The sequence below is a fragment of the Oncorhynchus mykiss genome, chromosome 17 (genome assembly GCF_013265735.2).
Source record: "Oncorhynchus mykiss isolate Arlee chromosome 17, USDA_OmykA_1.1, whole genome shotgun sequence".
Taxonomy (NCBI): Eukaryota; Metazoa; Chordata; class Actinopteri; order Salmoniformes; family Salmonidae; genus Oncorhynchus; species Oncorhynchus mykiss.
This window is the reverse complement of record NC_048581.1, coordinates 27,780,341-27,799,456: the sequence shown is the minus strand read 5'-3', so window position 1 is coordinate 27,799,456 and position 19,116 is coordinate 27,780,341. Positions and strand designations below refer to the sequence as shown.

General features: G+C 46.5%; 3 protein-coding genes across 3 annotated transcripts in view; all 3 read left to right on the top strand.

The window, feature by feature from the left end:
• The first annotated feature begins 97 nt into the window (after positions 1-97).
• On the top strand, positions 98-5,347 carry LOC110495122. The gene is made up of 8 exons (XM_021570462.2): positions 98-103; positions 145-252; positions 1,296-1,491; positions 1,603-1,656; positions 1,748-1,934; positions 2,036-2,072; positions 2,202-3,516; positions 5,226-5,347. Exons 1-8 carry the CDS (start codon positions 98-100, stop codon positions 5,345-5,347), a joined length of 2,025 nt encoding a protein of 674 aa, XP_021426137.2.
• Positions 5,348-5,514: 167 nt separating this feature from the next.
• Positions 5,515-7,280, top strand: LOC110495154. The gene is made up of 3 exons (XM_021570484.2): positions 5,515-6,517; positions 6,609-6,717; positions 7,088-7,280. The coding sequence occupies exons 1-3, from the start codon at positions 5,576-5,578 to the stop codon at positions 7,204-7,206; spliced, it is 1,170 nt and encodes a 389-aa protein (XP_021426159.1). The 5' UTR covers positions 5,515-5,575; the 3' UTR covers positions 7,207-7,280.
• A 5,817-nt stretch (positions 7,281-13,097) lies between these two features.
• Positions 13,098-19,116, top strand: part of LOC110495121 (serine/threonine-protein kinase N1) — a 58,268-nt gene continuing 52,249 nt past the window's right edge. Inside the window, exon 1 of the mRNA XM_036949552.1 lies at positions 13,098-13,914. Coding sequence (XP_036805447.1) covers positions 13,834-13,914 — 81 coding nt within the window. The 5' untranslated portion in view covers positions 13,098-13,833. The remainder of the gene's footprint in view (positions 13,915-19,116) is intronic.

The window sequence follows — 19,116 nt, the reverse complement described above, 5'->3', positions numbered from 1 at the left end:
AGTGAAACGTTTGGGGTTCCCCAAGGAGAGGGTTGAAAACCACTGGCCTATGTAAAAACAGACTGATATGCTTTATGGTTGGAAAGGAGGACTCAAAATGGAGGTCTCAAGTGTAATTTTGTTAATTTTGTACCTATATCCCAGGCTGGGACCCTCCAAGCTAGTGTTGGAGAACAGGTGCTCCAGACAGACGACCATGATGGACCAAGGCTGCCAGCACTGGTGGACTGCACCAAGAAGAGCCCCCTGAAGGTTAGAAATTGCTTTGAGTTTTGTTGCAAAACGTTTTGAACAGTTCAGAGTGAAATATGTATCTGTTCAATTGGAAAACATTCTAAATGTTTTGCAATGTTAGGCATGTTGAATACACTCCAGGAAAACCTCTCAGAGCAGACTGGTTGGCTCTAAGCAACACCCACCTACTTCAATTGTTTTGTTTTTAATTAAAAAAAAAATGTATTTACCTATTTTTTTCCCCCAATTTTGAGGTATCCAATTGGTAGTTAATCTTGTCTCATCCCTGTAACTCCCGTACGGACTTGGGAGAGACAAAGGTCAAGATCCGTGTGTCCTCCGAAATACAACCCAAACCTTGACACAATGCCCACTTAACCTGGAAGCCAGCCGCACCAATGTATCAGAGGAAACACCGGGCTACCCTGTCAGCGTGCACTGCTCCCGACAAGTTCATCCCTGGCGGCCAAACCCTCCCCTAACGACGCTGGGCCAATTGTGCGCCGCCCCGTGGGTCTCCTGGTCGTGGCCAGCTGCAACAGAGCCTGGACTCGAACCCAGAATCTCTAGTAACACAGCTTAGACCACTGTGCCACTTGGGAGGCCACATCCACTCAGAAATTATTTGCATTCATTGGACATCTATTTTGATTGGTTTGTTAGTCAAGTGGATAGTGCTGACATTCATATGCTAATGATGTATAGGGCTAAGACACGCTTGTCCATTTTTGGTCGCTGAATGTTGCTCAACGTTCCGTCTTGCTGAACGCGCCCCTGGTTGTATAAGGACGCTTTGTTTTGACATTTTTACGTGGTTTTAACTGAGAGACCAGTTGGTTGAAATCTAGTAATATGTCATGTCCTCAACCAGAAATGTGTTTAAAACGAGATAATGATGCATGGGTCACTTACTAGTTAGAACCAATAGCATTGGAATTCTGATTCTAATTCTGATTCTAATTCTAAGGTTAACCCTTATGTCACTTAGTACCACCATGCCTATGGTGAAATAGGTGGTTTCTATGGTGATATGATTTTGCTGCTGTCGATGTTTCTCTCAGAACTTTGTGCCGAAGCCCCCACAAGGCCCCAGGCTGAGCAATCAGGCAATGATGGCCAAGGTTGAAAAGAACGCCAGAGAGGCCATTGAGCCCAGAAGGGCTAGGGAGACCAATGCAGAGGCAAAAAAAACAAGCCGCCAAGTCATTGGTGTGTTGGCGCTGCCTCCACCTCTTCTATCTCCGACAACCAGTTACAGTGAGTATTGATCACCACTTCCAAAATACCTGGATTTATTGATATAATTATAAAAGGACATACAGTATGGTGGAAGGATCAACTAATGACTCGACTCTCCTCTTTCTGTAGGTGTCCTGCCAGCTATCAAGAAGGGCACTAAAGTGACGAAGGTGGAGACAACAGGTGGGTTTTGGTGACACAGTGGTTATTCAATAGAATCGTTGCCGTGGTTACTAGCTTGTTCGGTGGTAATTCTTATAGTCTTCTGTTTCAGAGCCACCAGACCCCCTGACACCTGAGGATGAGGTGAGAATGAACTCCTCTCCATCTGTTGATGACCCCCTGACCCCAGAGAGTGATGTCACCTCCGATGCCACTTCTCTGGCGGACCCACCCCGTGAGATGACACCTGAGAATGTAGAGGAGGCGTTCTCTCTGGAGGACTTCCTGAAGTCTCACCCGTGAGTACTGCTCTGAACCATGTTATGTGCAGTAGAAAAAATATAATCTAGGAGCCAGTCTACTCACCAAGGATTCTTGTTGTTTGTTTTTTATTTTCCAGTCAGAGAAAGCTCATCAGGAAGTTCCTCAAACAAAAGGTAAGTCCCCCATTTCTACTTCTTTACTGACTTGAATCATGCCAACAACAACAACAAAAAACGTGTACCTTAAAAACTAAAAGGAAATGCTGTCACTTAAAGTTGTTGTTTTCCGTATTTCTTTCTAAGAATGTGACCATAAAAGACCTGGAGTACATGTCCTATGTGGTCCTCCTGCCAGCGATAGCTCTGCTCAGGAGCTACAGTCCAGAGTCATCCCACTCCTCCTGCCGAGGGTCAGGGGTGCTGAAGATCGTCTCGGAGATGTTCTGCTGGCGGAGCTCTGAGCCGAAGGGGAGGCTCTGGGGCGGGCAGCCCCCCACGTCCAATTCTGAGACAGACAAGGAGCTTCAGGGTATAGCAGACATGGCTGTGAGTAACATCCTGAGGAATGCCCAGGACGACTTCTTCTCCTCTGGTGTGAATGACCTGGAGACGATCAATCCAAACATCACTCTGACCAAAGAGAGGCTCTCCAGCATCTTCTCAGAGCTGTTCAGGGATGCCTGTGAGAGTGCCCAGGAGGCTGCCAGACGGATCCACCACATGTCTGGAAGAGGCAACAACAGCCGGAATGGGAGTCGGCCTGGGTCGTCACAGGGATCGAGCAGATCCATCATGCCAGAGTTGCTGTTAAACCTCTGTCAGCTGGCAGAGTGTGTGGATGCTCAGCCACTATATCTGGAACATCCAAGTGTGTCCTGCTCCAACAGAAGTGGCCTGCACCCCCTTCCAGAGCAGGGCTGGATGGAGGAGCATATTGGCTCAGCCCTAGGTCAGTTGTCCACCATTAAAGCAGACATGGGCGAGTTAGAAAACTTCACCAGACCTCTGCCACTGGAAAATGGAGACAACAGCTCATCCAACAGGTTGTCAGGGCCATCCACTGCCTCATATCCATCCACCTGCCTGTCTTCTCCAGATGTGACCTCAGAGGGAAGGGCCCACTACACCATTATGGCCTTGGAAACCCTCCAGGAGGGGGAGGACAACAGCTGGAGTCGCTCTGGGTCATCACAGAGATCAAGACGGTTCAACCTGTGTCATCAGGCAGAGGAGCTGGAGAGGGTTTACCTCCAGAGAGACACACTCCACTCCAGCGTCAGTGTGGGAGAACTGGGGTCAGTGAGGAGGGCCAAGGGAAGGGATGTCCATAAAGCCCTCAGCGAGGGGTCCCTCCCTGTCTTTGCCCTGCTCAGGGAGAGGCCAGGGGAGATTTGGCCGACAAGCACTTGGGACATGGAGCACAACCAGCCTCCCAGCACTCCCACATCCAGCAAGGAGGATTTGTGGGACACCGACTCCACCTGGTCTCATGGGGTTGGGGAGGAGGAGGGGGCAGAGCCTCGTGTGAGGTTGGCAGCTATGTCGGAGGGGGGCAGCTCCCAGATCCTGACCTCCCAGACCTCCACCTCACTCTCCAATCACGACAAGAGGGCACTAGGTTAGTTATTATGTAGTCTTGTCTCCTTTTACCCCATTGTTATTGTTGTTATTGCCATTTACACTGTGACCAAGATGTTTTGGGGTGAGGGCGTTGTCGATGGGGGGAGGAAGTATTTTTCTACACTCTGCTGACGAGTATTTTTCTCTGTTCATACAGGAGTAATAAAGGCCTAGTGCACTAATTTTGTGAGAAAAATAATAATAATTTACACTGCTCAAAAAAATAAAGGGAACACTAAAATAACACATCCTAGATCTGAATGAAATATTCTTATTAAATACTTTTTTCTTTACATAGTTGAATGTGCTGACAACAAAATCACACAAAAATGATCAATGGAAATCAAATTTATCAACCCATGGAGGTCTGGATTTGGAGTCGCACTCAAAATTAAAGTGGAAAACCACACTACAGGCTGATCCAACTTTGATGTAATGTCCTTAAAACAAGTCAAAATGAGGCACAGTAGTGTGTGTGGCCTCCACGTGCCTGTATGACCTCTCTACAACGCCTGGGCATGCTCCTGATGAGGTGGCGGATGGTCTCCTGAGGGATCTCCTCCCAGACCTGGACTAAAGCATCCGCCAACTCCTGGACAGTCTGTAGTGCAACATGGCGTTGGTGGGTGGAGCGAGACATGATGTCCCAGATGTGCTCAATTGGATTCAGGTCTGGGGAACGGGCGGGCCAGTCCATAGCGTCAATGCCTTCCTCTTGCAGGAACTGCTGACACATTCCAGCCACATGAGGTCTAGCATTGTCTTGCATTAGGAGGAACCCAGGGCCAACCGCACCAGCATATGGTCTCACAAGGGGTCTGAGGATCTCATCTTGGTACTGGCAAATGGCAAATGCCAAACGTCCTGCACGGTGTTGGGCTGTAAGCACAACCCCCACCTGTGGACGTCGGGCCCTCATACCACCCTCATGGAGTCTGTTTCTGACCGTTTGAGCAGACACATGCACATTTGTGGCCTGCTGGAGGTCATTTTGCAGGGCTCTGGCAGTGCTCCTCCTGCTCCTCCTTGCACAAAGGCGGAGGTAGCGGTCCTGCTGCTGGGTTGTTGCCCTCCTACGGCCTCCTCCACGTCTCCTGATGTACTGGCCTGTCTCCTGGTAGCGCCTCCATGCTCTGGACACTACGCTGACAGACACAGCAAACCTTCTTGCCACAGCTCGCATTGATGTGCCATCCTGGATGAGCTGCACTACCTGAGCCACTTGTGTGGGTTGTAGACTCCGTCTCATGCTACCACTAGAGTGAAAGCACCGCCAGCATTCAAAAGGGACCAAAACATCAGCCAGGAAGCATAGGAACTGAGAAGTTCAGTGTTGCTTCCTAAGTGAACAGTTTGATTTCACAGAAGTGTGATTGACTTGGAGTTACATTGTGTTGTTTAAGTGTTCCCTTTATTTTTTTGAGCAGTGTGTATGTATGTATGTGTGTGTATATATATATATATATATACATACACACACACACACACACACACACACACACACACACACACACACACACACACACACACATATATTTATCGGGGGTGCAGCACCCTCGACACCCCTACTTCCTGCAGCTATGACTGTGCTGTTTTACCGTCTCCTTTTTTCTCTTCTCTCTCCTGTTTTTTCTACTTTTCTGTAAAGTGTTTTGTGACATGTTGTGTGTGTGAAGCAACACTTTAAATAAATGTTGATTTGACTAGAGGCCATCTGCCAGGTCCTGACTGCCTGGATGGAACAGATGCTGAACAGGACCTGCAACGACGTTTACATGGCCAGTGTCATCATCCAGAAAGGTCCATTTATAACCTGTTTACCATTATGACCAGTATTAACCCTGTAATAACCATATAATAACTTGTGTATTAACCAGTGTATTACCATTATAGTAAATGTACTAGATACCGCATAGTGCTATTCATGGATATGGCTTTGAACCAGTTCAAAATTTGAGTGTGTTTTATTAGGATTGGATTCTGGTGCCAGGGACAGTTTCCCTGACACTCCGTGTCCTTCTTCATCAGAGGAAGAAGATGAGGTGGTCGCGAGTGTCATGACTTTCTTACACTCGGAGCCCTCCACCTCAACCAAGGCAGCACAGGCAGCTCCTGCAAAGACCCTGGCGGTCAACCCCTGTCTGGATGAAGATGAGGTAGTCCCCAGCACCTCCATGATTGAGGGCTCCCTAACGACCACTCAGGCAGCATGGGCAGCTTCTGCACAGATCTTGGAAGAAGAGGTTGGGGGAGCTGATGTCTGTGAGGTGAGTATTGGCTCCCTGACCCCCACCGAGGCCAGGCAGGACCTCCTGGAGAAGATTCCCTCTCTCCTGCCGGGTGAGATCCTCATCGAAGAGGACATCCCCCTTCTCAGCACTCCCAGGGACACCGTTATGAGCCCCCAGACCCTGAAGCTCATCCTCCAGGGCATCATGCGCCGACTGGAGTCCTCAGAGTCCCCCCAGGCTAGGAGGGCCAACGACCCCTTCAGGCTGATGAAGGATCTCTTTCTGGAGGTCCAGCATGCCCTTAAGTATGCTGACATCTCTGTCCTCTTCAGCCTGGAGGAGAGCATCCAATTCAGGGGGGAGGATGCAATGAAGGCTATCGTTAAGGCTGCGGCTAAAAGGTTGTCCCTGCGCTCGGACTCTAACCGGGCTCAACTGCGCGCCGTACGCTATGGTGGCGAGGGAGCCATCTATTGCATGGCAGACACCATCGCAAATGTCATAGACGACCACGCCCAGGACTGGAGTTCTGACGGCCATTTTGGAGCAAGTAGGAGCCGTGGTAGTGGGAGGTCACGCTCCTCCTCAAGCTCCTCAAAGAGTGACATCACCCTCACAGAGGAACTCTTGGCCCAGGGGGAAAGCCTGGAAGAGGACCAAGAGGATGTGGCTGCGATCGACGACAACAAGAAATGTGACTCTGCTAGCTTGGAGAAGGCCAGCAGCAGCTCCCTCTCCATAGACCTTGTGGACAGCACCTCCACACAGGTAAGCAGAGTACCATTAACCAGTAGGTTGTTAAGTTATTGTAGCTTTTTGATTGAGGCACCAACTCATATCTGTTTCTCTCTCTAAGAAGACAGGGAAGGACGAGGCAGTGAAGGAAGGAGTGAGGAAGTCAGGAGATTGGAAGCGTGTTTGCAAGAAGACCCTGAAGAAGAACAAGATGGCTCCCCTTGGCACTGATGGTAAGTTCTCCTTTCTGTTAGTCAACATGTCTATATGTATTCAACAAAATTATATTATTTCACCACATTGTAATGTTAGGGCAAGAGACTATGATGAAGTTATCAGGGTCTTATTCATTAAACGGCAGTAACAGGGAGGAACTTCCATGAACTAAAATAATTGTGTTTTTGTTTTCCGTTGCAAAAGTTTATTTTACGATTTGCCCTAGTAGATCAAATCAAATCAAATTTACTTTGTCACTTACACATGGTTAGCAGATGTTAATGGGAGTGTAGCGAAATGCTTGAGCTTCTAGTTCCGACCATGCAGTAATATCTAACAAGTAATCCAACAATTGATGTCATCCCCTGTTCTCTGTCACCTGTTCAGATACTGTGGCTGATGAGCCAGGAAAAAAACAGTGTCTCCTCCTGCGGATTACAGCTGCCCTGGCAAACTTATTTTGCTTCCCCTGCAAAAAGAAAAGTGGTAAAAAGTTCAAGCCATGATGAATCCCCCCATAGCCCAGCCCAGACCTATTTAATTAAATAAACATGTACTTGCATCTATTTTGAACCTCTTTTTTTAGTTTTTAATAAGCCTATTGTAGACTTCAAATTCTTAAGTGCAAATTGATGTGAGTACTGCATCAATATTATGAGTTCACTGTGCGAGTCATTTTTGTCCATCTAGGCTTTAACACTTTTAAGTGTATTGGTATTGACACAATAAGAGTTACATTTTAGAATTTTCTAATTTGGTCTTTCTGAGGGAATACATCTGCAATATACTGTTAATAATGTTAATCGAAAATGAAAAATACTTCTGGAAATGTACAAAGTAGAATAAATCATGTTCTTGCCTTTGACAGTTTAGATCATTCAAGTGTAATAACTTCAGGGTTGTGGCGGTCACAGTCTTTTATGACGGCCACCAAAGTCCATCCTGCTTCCACCACTCGCTCGCACTAGTCCAATATTTTCACCTCTCCCTACCGGAACCTAATCGAGTAGCTGGCCCGGCGCTCATGAGAGATTTTGTTCTGGGGTGCAGAAATTATGGAGGTCAAAACAAGATCTATGGCTGCATTTACACAGGCAGTCCAATTCTGATATTTTCCACTAATTGGTATTTTGAGGAATCAGATCAGATCTTTTGCCAAGAATTGGGCAAAAGATCAGAATTGGACTGCCTGTGCAAGACTGTCATGCAGGACCTGTCATGCAGGACCTGACCAGGAAAAAAATCTGATTTGATAAACGGTCAAAGGCAAGAATATGATCTATACTACTTTGTACATTTCCAGAAGTATTTTTCATTTTAGATTAACATTATTATCAGTATATTTTTTTATTTTATTTTTTTATTTCACCTTTATTTAACCAGGTAGGCAAGTTGAAAACAAGTTATCATTTACATTTGCGACCTGGCCAAGATAAAGCAAAGCAGTTTGACGCATACAACAACACACACATGGAGTAAAACAAACATACAGTCAATAATACAGTAGAAACAGGTCTATAAACGATGTGAGCAAATAAGGTGAGATAAGGGAGGTAAAGGCAAAAAAGGCCATGGTGGCAAAGTAAATACAATATAGCAACTGAAACATGGGAATGGTAGATTTGCAGTGGAAGAATGTGCAAAGTAGAAATAAAAAATAATAGGGTGCAAAGGAGCAAAATAAAATAAATACAGTAGGGAAAGAGGTAGTTATATGGGCTAAATTATAGATGGGCTATGTACAGGTGCAGTAATCTGTGAGCTGCTCTGACAGCTGGTGCTTAAAGCTAGTGAGGGAGAAAAGTGTTTCCAGTTTCAGAGATTTTTGTAGTTCTTTCCAGTCATTGGCAGCAGAGAACTGGAAGGAGAGGCGGCCAAAGAAAGAATTGGTTTTGGGGGTGACCAGAGAGATATACCTGCTGGAGCGCATGCTACAGGTGGGTGATGCTATGGTGACCAGCAAGCTGAGATAAGGGGGGACTTCACCTAACAGGGTCTTGTAGATGACATGGAGCCAGTGGGTTTGGCGACGAGTATGAAGCGAGGGCCAGCCAACGAGAGTGTACAGGTCGCAATGGTGGGTAGTATATGGGGCTTTGGTGACAAAACGGATGGTACTGTGATAGACTACATCCAATTTGTTGAGTAGGGTATTGGAGGCTATTTTGTAAATGACATTAGCGAAGTCGAGGATTGGTAGGATGGTCAGTTTTACAAGGGTATGTTTGGCAGCATGAGTGAAGGATGCTTTGTTGTGAAATAGGAAGCCAATTCTAGATTTAACTTTGGATTGGAGATGTTTGATGTGAGTCTGGAAGGAGAGTTTACAGTCTAACCAGACACCTAGGTATTTGTAGTTGTCCACCAATTCTAAGTCAGAGCCGTCCAGAGTAGTGATGTTGGACAGGCGGGCAGGTGCAGGCAGCGATCGGTTGAAGAGCATGCATTTAGTTTTACTTGTATTTAAGAGCAATTGGAGGCCACGGAAGGAGAGTTGTATGGCATTGAAGCTTGCCTGGAGGGTTGTTAACACAGTGTCCAAAGAAGGGCCAGAAGTATACAGAATGGTGTCGTCTGCGTAGAGGTGGATCAGAGACTCACCAGCAGCAAGAGCGACATCATTGATGTATACAGAGAAGAGATTCGGTCCAAGAATTGAACCCTGTGGCACCCCCATAGAGACTGCCAGAGGTCCGGACAGCAGACCCTCCGATTTGACACACTGAACTGTATCAGAGAAGTAGTTGGTGAACCAGGCAAGGCAATCATTTGAGAAACTAAGGCTGTCGAGTCTGCCGATGAGGATTTGGTGATTGACAGAGTCGAAAGCCTTGGCCAGATCAATGAATACGGCTGCACAGTAATGTTTATCGATGGCGGTTAAGATATCGTTTAGGACCTTGAGCGTGGCTGAGGTGCACCCATGACCAGCTCTGAAACCAGATTGCATAGCAGAGAGGGTATGGTGAGATTCAAAATGGTCGGTAATCTGTTTGTTGACTTGGCTTTCGAAGACCTTAGAAAGGCAGGGTAGGATAGATGTAGGTCTGTAGCAGTTTGGGTCAAGTGTCCCCCCCTTTGAAGAGGGGGATGACCGCAGCTGCTTTCCAATCTTTGGGAATCTCAGACGACACGAAAGAGAGGTTGAACAGGCTAGTAATAGGGGTGGCAACAATTTCGGCAGATCATTTTAGAAAGAAAGGATCCAGATTGTCTAGCCCGGCTGATTTGTAGGGTTCCAGATTTTGCAGCTCTTTCAGAACATCAGCTGACTGGATTTGGGAGAAGGAGAAATGGGGAAGGCTTGGGCGAGTTGCTGTGGGGGGTACAGTGCTGTTGACCGGGATAGGGGTAGCCAGGTGGAAAGCATGGCCAGCTGTAGAAAAATGCTTATTATTCTCAATTATAGTATATTTATCAGTGGTGACAGTGTTTCCCTTCTTCAGTGCAGTGGGCAGCTGGGAGGAGGTGTTCTTATTCTCCATGGACTTTACAGTGTCCCAGAACTTTTTTGAGTTAGTGTTGCAGGAAGCAAATTTCTGCTTGAAAAGCTAGCCTTGGCTTTTCTAACTGCCTGTGTATATTGGTTTCTAGCTTCCCTGAAAAGCTGCATATCACGGGGGCTGTTCGATGCTAATGCAGAACGCCATAGGATGTTTTTGTGTTGGTTAAGGGCAGTCAGGTCTGGGGAGAACCAAGGGCTATATCTGTTCCTGGTTCTAAATTTCTTGAATGGGGCATGCTTATTTAAGATGGTTAGGAAGGCATTTAAAAAAAAAAACAGGCATCCTCTACTGACGGGTTGAGATCAATATCCTTCCAGGATACCCCGGCCAGGTCGATTAGAAAGGCCAGCTCACTGAAGTGTTTCAGGGAGCGTTTGACAGTGATGAGTGGCGGTCGTTTGACCACTGACCCATTACGGATGCAGGCAGTGATCGCTGAGATCTTGGTTGAAGACAGCAGAGGTGTATTTAGAGGGCAAGTTGGTTAGGATGATATCTATGAAGGTGCCCGTGTTTACGGCTTTGGGTAGGTTCATTAAAAATTTGTGTGAGATTGAGGGCATCAAGCTTAGATTGTAGGATGGCTGGGGTGTTAAGCATGTTCCAGTTTAGGTTGCCTAGCAGCACGAGCTCTGAAGATAGATGGGGGCAATCAGTTCACAAATGGTGTCCAGAGCACAGCTGGGGGTAGAGGGTGGTCTATAGCAGGCGGCAACGGTGAGACTTGTTTTTAGAGAGGTGGATTTTTAAAAGTAGAAGTTCAAATTGTTTGGGTACAGACCTGGATAGTAGGACAGAACTCTGCAGGCTATCTTTGCAGTAGATTGCAACACCGCCCCCTTTGGCAGTTCTATTTTGTCTGAAAATGTTGTAGTTAGGGATGAAAATTTCAGAATTTTTGGTGGTCTTCCAGGATTCAGACACAGCTAGAACATCCGGGTTGGCAGAGTGTGCTAAAGCAGTGAATAAAACAAACTTAGGGAGGAGGCTTCTAATGTTAACATGCATGAAATCAAGGCTATTACGGTTACAGAAGTCATCAAAAGAGAGCGCCTGGGGAATAGGAGTGGAGCTAGGCACTGCAGGGCCTGGATTCACCTCTACATCACCAGAGGAAAAGAGGAGAAGTAGGATAAGGGTACGGCTAAAAGCAATGAGAATTGGTCGTCTAGAACGTCTGGAACAGAGAGTAAAAGGAGGTTTCTGGGGGCGATGAAATGGTATGGTAGGATGTGAATACAGTGGAGGTAAACTAGGTATTGAGTGATGATGAGAGAGATATTGTCTCTAGAAACATCATTGAAACCAGGAGATGTCATCGCATGTGTGGGTGGTGGAACTAATAGGTTGGATAAGGTATAGTGAACAGGAGTAGAGGCTCTATAGTGAAATAAGCCAATAAACACTAACCAGAACAGCAATGGACAAGGCATATTGACATTAAGGAGAGGCATGCTTAGTCGAGTGATCAAAAGGGTCCAGTGAGTAATGAGGTTGGTTTGGGTCACGGCTATTCAGACAGCTAGCCGGGCCATCGGTAGCAAGTTAGCATAGGATGGAGGTCTGTTTTTAGCCACCCCGTGCGTTTCTGTCGGTAGATTAGTGGGGTTCCGTGTAGTAGAGGGGATCAATCCAATTTGCAAAAAAAAAATAGATATAGCTATAGAGGACCAAGAAAAAAGAACAAAAAATATTGCAGATGTATTCCCCATAATATACTCCATCAAGCAATAGCCTGGAAACTGCCCAAGGTAAAATAAAATAAACACCTGTCCACAAGGAAATTTGATAAAAGACATGATGATGTAGGCTATGTTTATTTAGCCTGCTCATTACCGCTATCAGATGTAAGCAGGCTGTTTCTGGTGTGCATTTTCATAGCCTTTGTGTGATGTTTTTCACCTATCATCACCTATGACCAGGTGCTCCTTTGCTCTTCCGTCTGTCTCCCTCTGGCAGTGTCAAATGCTATGGTAAGCAAATATCCCATTTGCATGCCCTGCGATTTGTTGTAGTTTTATTCAGCTATAGTTTGAGTTTCTGCTTATGTAGTGATAAGGAGGCCAATAGGGAAAGGGGGATAACTAGTCAGTTGCACAGCTGAATGCATCCAACCGAAATGTCTTCCGCATTTAACCCAACCCCTCTGAAGCAGTTGTTGTTGGGGGTTAAATGCCTTGCTCAAGGGTAGAACGGCATATTTTTCCACCTTGCCGATTTTGGAAGTCGAACCAGCAACCTTTCAGTTACTGGCCCAACACTCTTAACCTCTAGGCTACCTGCTGCCCAGTAGAGTGCATCTCACACACACACACACACACACACACACACACACACACACACACACACACACACACACACACACACACACACACACACACACACACACACACACACACACACACACACACACACACACACACACACACACACACACACACACACACTTCTTCTGCACAACACTGTACCTCAGTTCGTCTTTGGCATTATTGTTATGTATTGACCTAATGGCTTGTTGGTGCCCCATTATGGCATTTGCTTAATGTAGGCTAGTATATATCCACTATATATTTGGGTTTGTTTTCAATATTACATAATGAGTTTACCTTGTAGATTTGTGATAATAAATACTTTACAGTCATTTACTTTTGATTCTAATGTAACTGTACTCCATTTATCTTCTGGTTGTGATTAAATGAGCACATTATTACTTGTAAGCAGAGTAATACAAATAACAGTTGTTTTGTGTCTGGCTACATTGCAGATATGGGAAAGATAAGCAACAGTGTTCATTCGGAGAAGTTGTAAATGACAAATCCATGGTCTGGCAATGGTCACATGATACCTTGGGCGCGCTCATGTTACCTACCGTACACGTTGTGCCAGCGCATCCGCGCGCAGCTCCATCAGAAAAAAAGTGTAGCCTCTCGCTCAAGCCATCATCGGCAATGCGCGGACAGACAAGGCGATATTCCTCTGCCCTCCAAAACCGAACGAAGAGCAAACAACAACGCTTTTACCGGTGACACCCTTCGGTCATTCGGTACTTTGCTCGAGGGAAGCATAAGGTCGTCTCGTTTGAAAGAAGGCTTTTGTTGCATGTGATACTTGGGAGACTGACGCGTGTTTCACGGATGTTACTACGAAGACGGGGCTCGACAGTTTTTCTGCCTCTGTAGCGTTTTATGTTAGCAATGGATCTCTATCCCTCTTCGGAGTGTTACGCGGATAGGGAGGGAGTCGTGCCGTCTGTTCCCCTTGTGCTCTAGCTGTTGATAGCTAGCCTTCAAAGAAAAGAACAATGAGCTGAATCAAACAGTTTGTTTCAAGCTTTTATCGTACTGATATTTTAAAGACACTCACCCGGGAACATTGTGCATTTGTTGAACGAACCATTAGTCAGAACAACTAGACAAACATTTTGGGATCACCAGCTTCTTTGGGCAGTTGAGGCGACACAACAATGGGATTATTTTTGACCGTTGGTTGAGAATTGTTTTTAAAAGTTCCTTTATCTCAGACAATATAGTGGTGAGGTTTTTGTGCAGAGCACATATTTGAGCGACAATTGATTGAATTGATAATCTAGCTGCCTAAATTCATTTTGAGTACTCCGGACAATCGCATATGTCCAGTTGGTCTGGTCTAGAACGGCATCATCACTGGAACACGACACAAAGAACAACCATGGCGAATGACTCGATACAAGTAAGTTGTTACGTTGCTGTTACAGTGTAATGACAACGGTGCTATAATGTACGTTATCAATAGCTGGGGTATCTACCATTAGACATCAATGGAAACTCAATGCGGTGTTCTATTTTCTATTGCTAAATAATCATTTATCTGGATTTACGACGATGCAGTACGCTCTTTGTGCTCTGTATTTTGTCAATACACTTGTGGTGTCCTGCATTGTAACCTTGGCATGTTTCCTCATTGGTTCCTCATTGCAGCCAAATGCATATGCGAGGAGCTCCTGGCCGGGCGAGCACAATACTGGGCGGGTGTTTGACACACACTTAAACACACAAACACATAAATACACACACATCCCAGTGGACCTCACCAGTTCTCAGAACCATCTTGATTCTGAGAAGAACCAATAGCAGTCACAAGGTTCCCAACCTTTTTGGAATGGACCCTTTTCAAGAGTGGGGGGGGGGGATACGTTTGTGGCAACAGTCGTTATTGCTAACTCCTTTCTGACAGTTTGAGTAATGCGCTTCGACTATAGCAAGCACTTTGAAGAATATTAAGGAGAATGTGAAATACGAAAAGGAAATTCACACCACTAAAGTGACTGACATTGAGCTGGGGTAATTTTGTCATTTAGACTACTTTACTTGACTGTATCCTGATGCAGGATTTGACAGAGTTGGTGCAATGATTTATGTATTTGAACATCAAGACTGATGTTCTTTACAGTGGGGGTTATGAACAACTCAGCACAGGTGTCACCACCACTCTCACAAAGACACTAAGTTCCTCTTGCCTCTGCTCTAGTTTAGTGACAAGTAAGCAGTCGGCCCTCTTTTTACCCCAACATTTACCTCGTGCGTGTCAGCAAGTCAGGAACCCAACTCTGAAGTGTGTTGAATAAAGCTTCCTGTTTAAGTGCTGCTTTCCCATCTGACTGTTGATAAAGCTCTGTTACTTCACCCTTCTTTACTAACTAGTCTTGATGATGTCATCGAGTCACACTGCTTGCCACATGGGTTTGCTGTACTATTGAACATATTTTTTTCACACTCTGTTATCAGGGATGATTTATTCATTCACGTTTTCAAATCTATTCCAATTTCTCTCATTGGTTGGAACTTAAATAGTCTTCCCCCAAATAGGCCTAACTGGCTTACGATTCCATACTTTGCACCGTAGCCAATTATTTGTATAGCGACCGTACAAGATAATACTAGAAAGCAGTACCAGGCAGGAGGTAGTCACCTCTCTCTCTCGGGGTCGGTTTTTCCCGTCTTCATAGCCTCGGCAGGTTCACACACAATGGAGGAGGGCACAGCTGAGAGAGGGCAAGCTTGGGGGACTGACTCAAGCCACAGTGACGAAGTGGGAACTCTGGTTTGGAGGCACAGACAGGGAGCCATTATCCCCTCAGCCAACACGTACACTGGTCTGGTCTGGTGACTCAAACTGAAGACCTCTGCTGGTCTGGCAGTTGATCAAGTCTGTCATAATCAGACTCCAATGTCTTCAGTGGTGGGGAGGTTTAGCTTCTTCACAGCACACCTTTTTGTTTCCCACACACACAGGAAGACTGATACAAAATAAGCCGATAATAAGAATCTGAACCTAAACAGCGTCACACTTCCTCCTAAAGGTCAGGGGGAACCAGAATGGAGCGGGGCACAGGGATGTTTGCTAGTGAGAGCAGACATTTTTAGAAGGGAGAACATTGGATTAAATATCCCTGAACATACATTCATCAATACTTTTTTCCAGTTTTGCATGTTCACACACACACTAAAGACTGACACTCAGGGTAATGCATATGGGATCGTTCACTTAAACAGCTGCATGACGTAATGAGACTACTATGCACATATCTCAAGCTTTTTCAGCAAGCCAAGGCCCTGTGGCCATGTAGGCCATGCACACTAGCTAATGCATTAGGACGTCATTGTAACATAAGAATGTGTTCTTTACTGACTTGCCTAGTTAAATAAACAACATGCTACCAGAGACAATGAGAGCCATGCTGTTCACAATTGAGTTGCTTAAGCTACTTCTTTGATTATTTTTATTTTGTATTTAAGAGAAATAGGCCTTATAGGAGAATGTATTTCCTTGTTGACTCTTATCCGCAAAACTTTTCTTGTTAACTGAGACATTCCCAAGCACAGGACTGTGTCCTTACTGGCTGTCACTGACTGCCCCCATTTGATGTCCCTATTGGCTGTCCCTATTGGCTATCTTGGCTCTTGCTGGTCGACACAGTCCATGCACTGTTTTCTTACTGGCCACTGTCAGACAGTGTCTCCATGCGGTGTCCATGCTGGCTGTCTGTGTCCCACTCCCGGTAGCACAGTGTGAGTGTGATGGTGGTGTGGGGGGGCTGTAAAGGGCATTATGCTGATGATGAGGTTCCATAGAAGCACAATGGCCCCCATTGTCCTGACTGCAGCCCCAGATCACATTCACCAATGCACTGTGTTTCCCCATCCTGTCCTGGTTGGCCACACCTTCACGAATAGGTTAAAGCAAGGCCCCATGGTGTGGCATCATGGCTGTGTCTGTTTGTTTTGTGTGGGAGTTTGTGTGTTTGTCAATGGCCCACAGGTCGAGGTGGAGTACTCACTTTTGTGTTGACATGCTTTCATGTGTGCGTTTGGGTAGATGTGTGTGTTGTTTGTGTAGATGTGTTTGCCTATTTGGGCCATCTGATTTGTATAGGGAAGCCCTAGTTTTGTGTGTGCATGTGTCCAATGTCCATACACGTGTCCCTGCGTATTTTGTCTTATGTCGCTCCCTGCCATCCCCTGTGCGAACATCCTGCCGTCCTCATGACCTAGCCCCTCTGTTGCAGCCCCTCCCTCCCCAGTCCCAACCTCATCCACAGTTCACACCCTGCCATGACATCACCTCTCCACTTTCCTCTTTCCTCTCTCCTTTCCTCTTTCTCTTGTGCTATACACTGTGGCCAGACTTTGCGTGTGTGTGTGTGTGTGCGTGTGTGTGTGTGTGTGTGTGTGTGTCTGTCCACTCACAGGCAATGGAGCCTCTGATGGAACGTGGTCATGCACCAGCTGCTCTCCCCGTCTCCGTTCTTTCGCTGACTCCTCGTTTTTCCACACTGAGTATGGAGGGATGGGGCCTCAGGATCTTATCCAATGGGTATAATTAGATAACAGTAGTCTTTTTTTATTGGGATAGTTCAGGATTTTGGCAATGAAGCCCTTTATCCACTTCCCCGTTCAGATGAACTTGTGGATACCATTTTCATGTCTCTGCGGGCAGTTGGAAGGAAGTTGCTAACTAGCTTCAGCGCAATGACTCGAAGACTGTAGACTTTGCCATTGCGCTAAGCTGTTCCCATAGACTTCTAGTCATTGCTCTAACGCTATTTAGCATTGGCCCGCAAAACTACTTCTAACTTCATAATGTTATCCACAAGTTCATCTGTCTCTGGGAAAGTAGATAAATCCCAAACTATCAATTTAAGCACTTTTACAGCAGTTTGTCACTGTGTCGTTAGACATGTTCGGTGTTGGTTTTCCCACTGTTAGCCTATTTGCTTCACTTCAGGCCAGATCGTGTGACTGTGTGTCCGATTTTATCTTCAAAGGTGCAGGACGTTAGTTGCACTACTTCAGCAGAGTAAAGCTCAAATCAGACGTCTATATCCCAGATGAGATTTTTCATAACTGCTATGGATTGTGTACATTGCATGGTAGGAGGGGTATGATGTATTGAAGGGAAGTAAACATTGAAATTGTGTTTGGGTTGTTCAGTCAGGGCTGTAAATATGATTTTGAGTGTGTGTGTGTCACCCACTCAGTCCTCTGTCTACTCTTTGGCGATGAGGGTATAAATGACTAGGGAATAAGGCCTCTCTCTTTAAACAATCCTCTTATTTGAATCTACTACAGATCAGGTTACACAGATGACATTTAGAGAGAGAGAGGCTGGTTCACTCAGTGTAAAAGAGCCCAGTGTTTGTTCTGTGGTCCAATGAAATAATAATATATGAAGGTAAACATTGTAGAAAGATAACAAAATAATTGGATTCATTTCCTGTAAGATTATCACTATTCAAGCCACTACAACTATTTTGAAGAATTCTCTCACAGTATCACACACACTTGAATATCCACCTGCCTCTGAAATGGGCGTGGCTTGAGTCAGTTGGGTGGACAGTCGGAACACCCAGAGGACAGGAGGCAGGTGTATCAAGTGTGTTACCTGGAGCTGTGCTGCCATGGCAATGCCTGTTGGGGGTGGATGAGCTCATAGTTTTATGCCTAGTCTACTCTGTGGTGTCTGACACACATGCGCGCACTACCTGGCCCATTTACAGCAGATTAGAGGCCCCTTTGGGATGTCTTCCCATTCAGAGTCAATGGTGGGGTTATTGGTTAAGGCGGGATGTGAAGCCACAGAGACTTAAACACTCTCAGAGATGGGAGACGAGGATATAATGAGATGGGAGACGAGCATAGTGAGATGGGAGACGAGGATGTAAGGATGTGGGAGACGAGGATAGAATGTGGTGGGAGACGAGGATAGAATGTGGTGGGAGACGAGGATAGAATGTGGTGGGAGACGAGGATAGAATGTGGTGGGAGACGAGGATAGAATGTGGTGGGAGACGAGGATAGAATGTGGTGGGAGACGAGGATAGAATGAGGTGGGAGGCGAGGATAGAATGAGGTGGGGGGCGAGGATGGAATGAGGTGGGGGGCGAGGATGGACGAGGATGGAATGAGGGGGGGGGGGCGAGGATGGAATGAGGGGGGGGCGAGGATGGAATGAGGTGGGGGACGAGGATGGAATGAGGTGGGGGACGAGGATGGAATGAGGTGGGGGGCGAGGATGGAATGAGGTGGGGGGCGAGGATGGAATGAGGTGGGGGGCGAGGATGGAATGAGGTGGGGGGCGAGGATGGAATGCGGTGGGGGGCGAGGATGGAATGCGGTGGGGGGCGAGGATGGAATGCGGTGGGGGGCGAGGATGGAATGCGGTGGGGGGCGAGGATGGAATGCGGTGGGGGGCGAGGATGGAATGCGGTGGGGGGCGAGGATGGAATGCGGTGGGGGGCGAGGGTGGAATGCGGTGGGGGGCGAGGGTGGAATGCGGTGGGGGGCGAGGGTGGAATGCGGTGGGGGGCGAGGATGGAATGAGGTGGGGGGCGAGGATGGAATGAGGTGGGGGGCGAGGATGGAATGAGGTGGG

What these genes read in the sequence shown, in the direction of transcription:
- LOC110495122 (XM_021570462.2), top strand. An exon ending in ATCTCCGACAACCAGTTACA is followed by an intron (nt 1,492 to 1,602) that starts GTGAGTATTGAT and finishes CTCTTTCTGTAG; the next exon opens with GTGTCCTGCCAGCTATCAAG. An exon ending in GACTTCCTGAAGTCTCACCC is followed by an intron (nt 1,935 to 2,035) that starts GTGAGTACTGCT and finishes TTTATTTTCCAG; the next exon opens with TCAGAGAAAGCTCATCAGGA.
- LOC110495154 (XM_021570484.2), top strand. Translation starts at nt 5,576, where the DNA reads ATGACTTTCTTACACTCGGAGCCCTCCACCTCAACCAAGGCAGCACAG. An exon ending in TGGACAGCACCTCCACACAG is followed by an intron (nt 6,518 to 6,608) that starts GTAAGCAGAGTA and finishes CTCTCTAAGAAG; the next exon opens with ACAGGGAAGGACGAGGCAGT. An exon ending in GGCTCCCCTTGGCACTGATG is followed by an intron (nt 6,718 to 7,087) that starts GTAAGTTCTCCT and finishes TCACCTGTTCAG; the next exon opens with ATACTGTGGCTGATGAGCCA.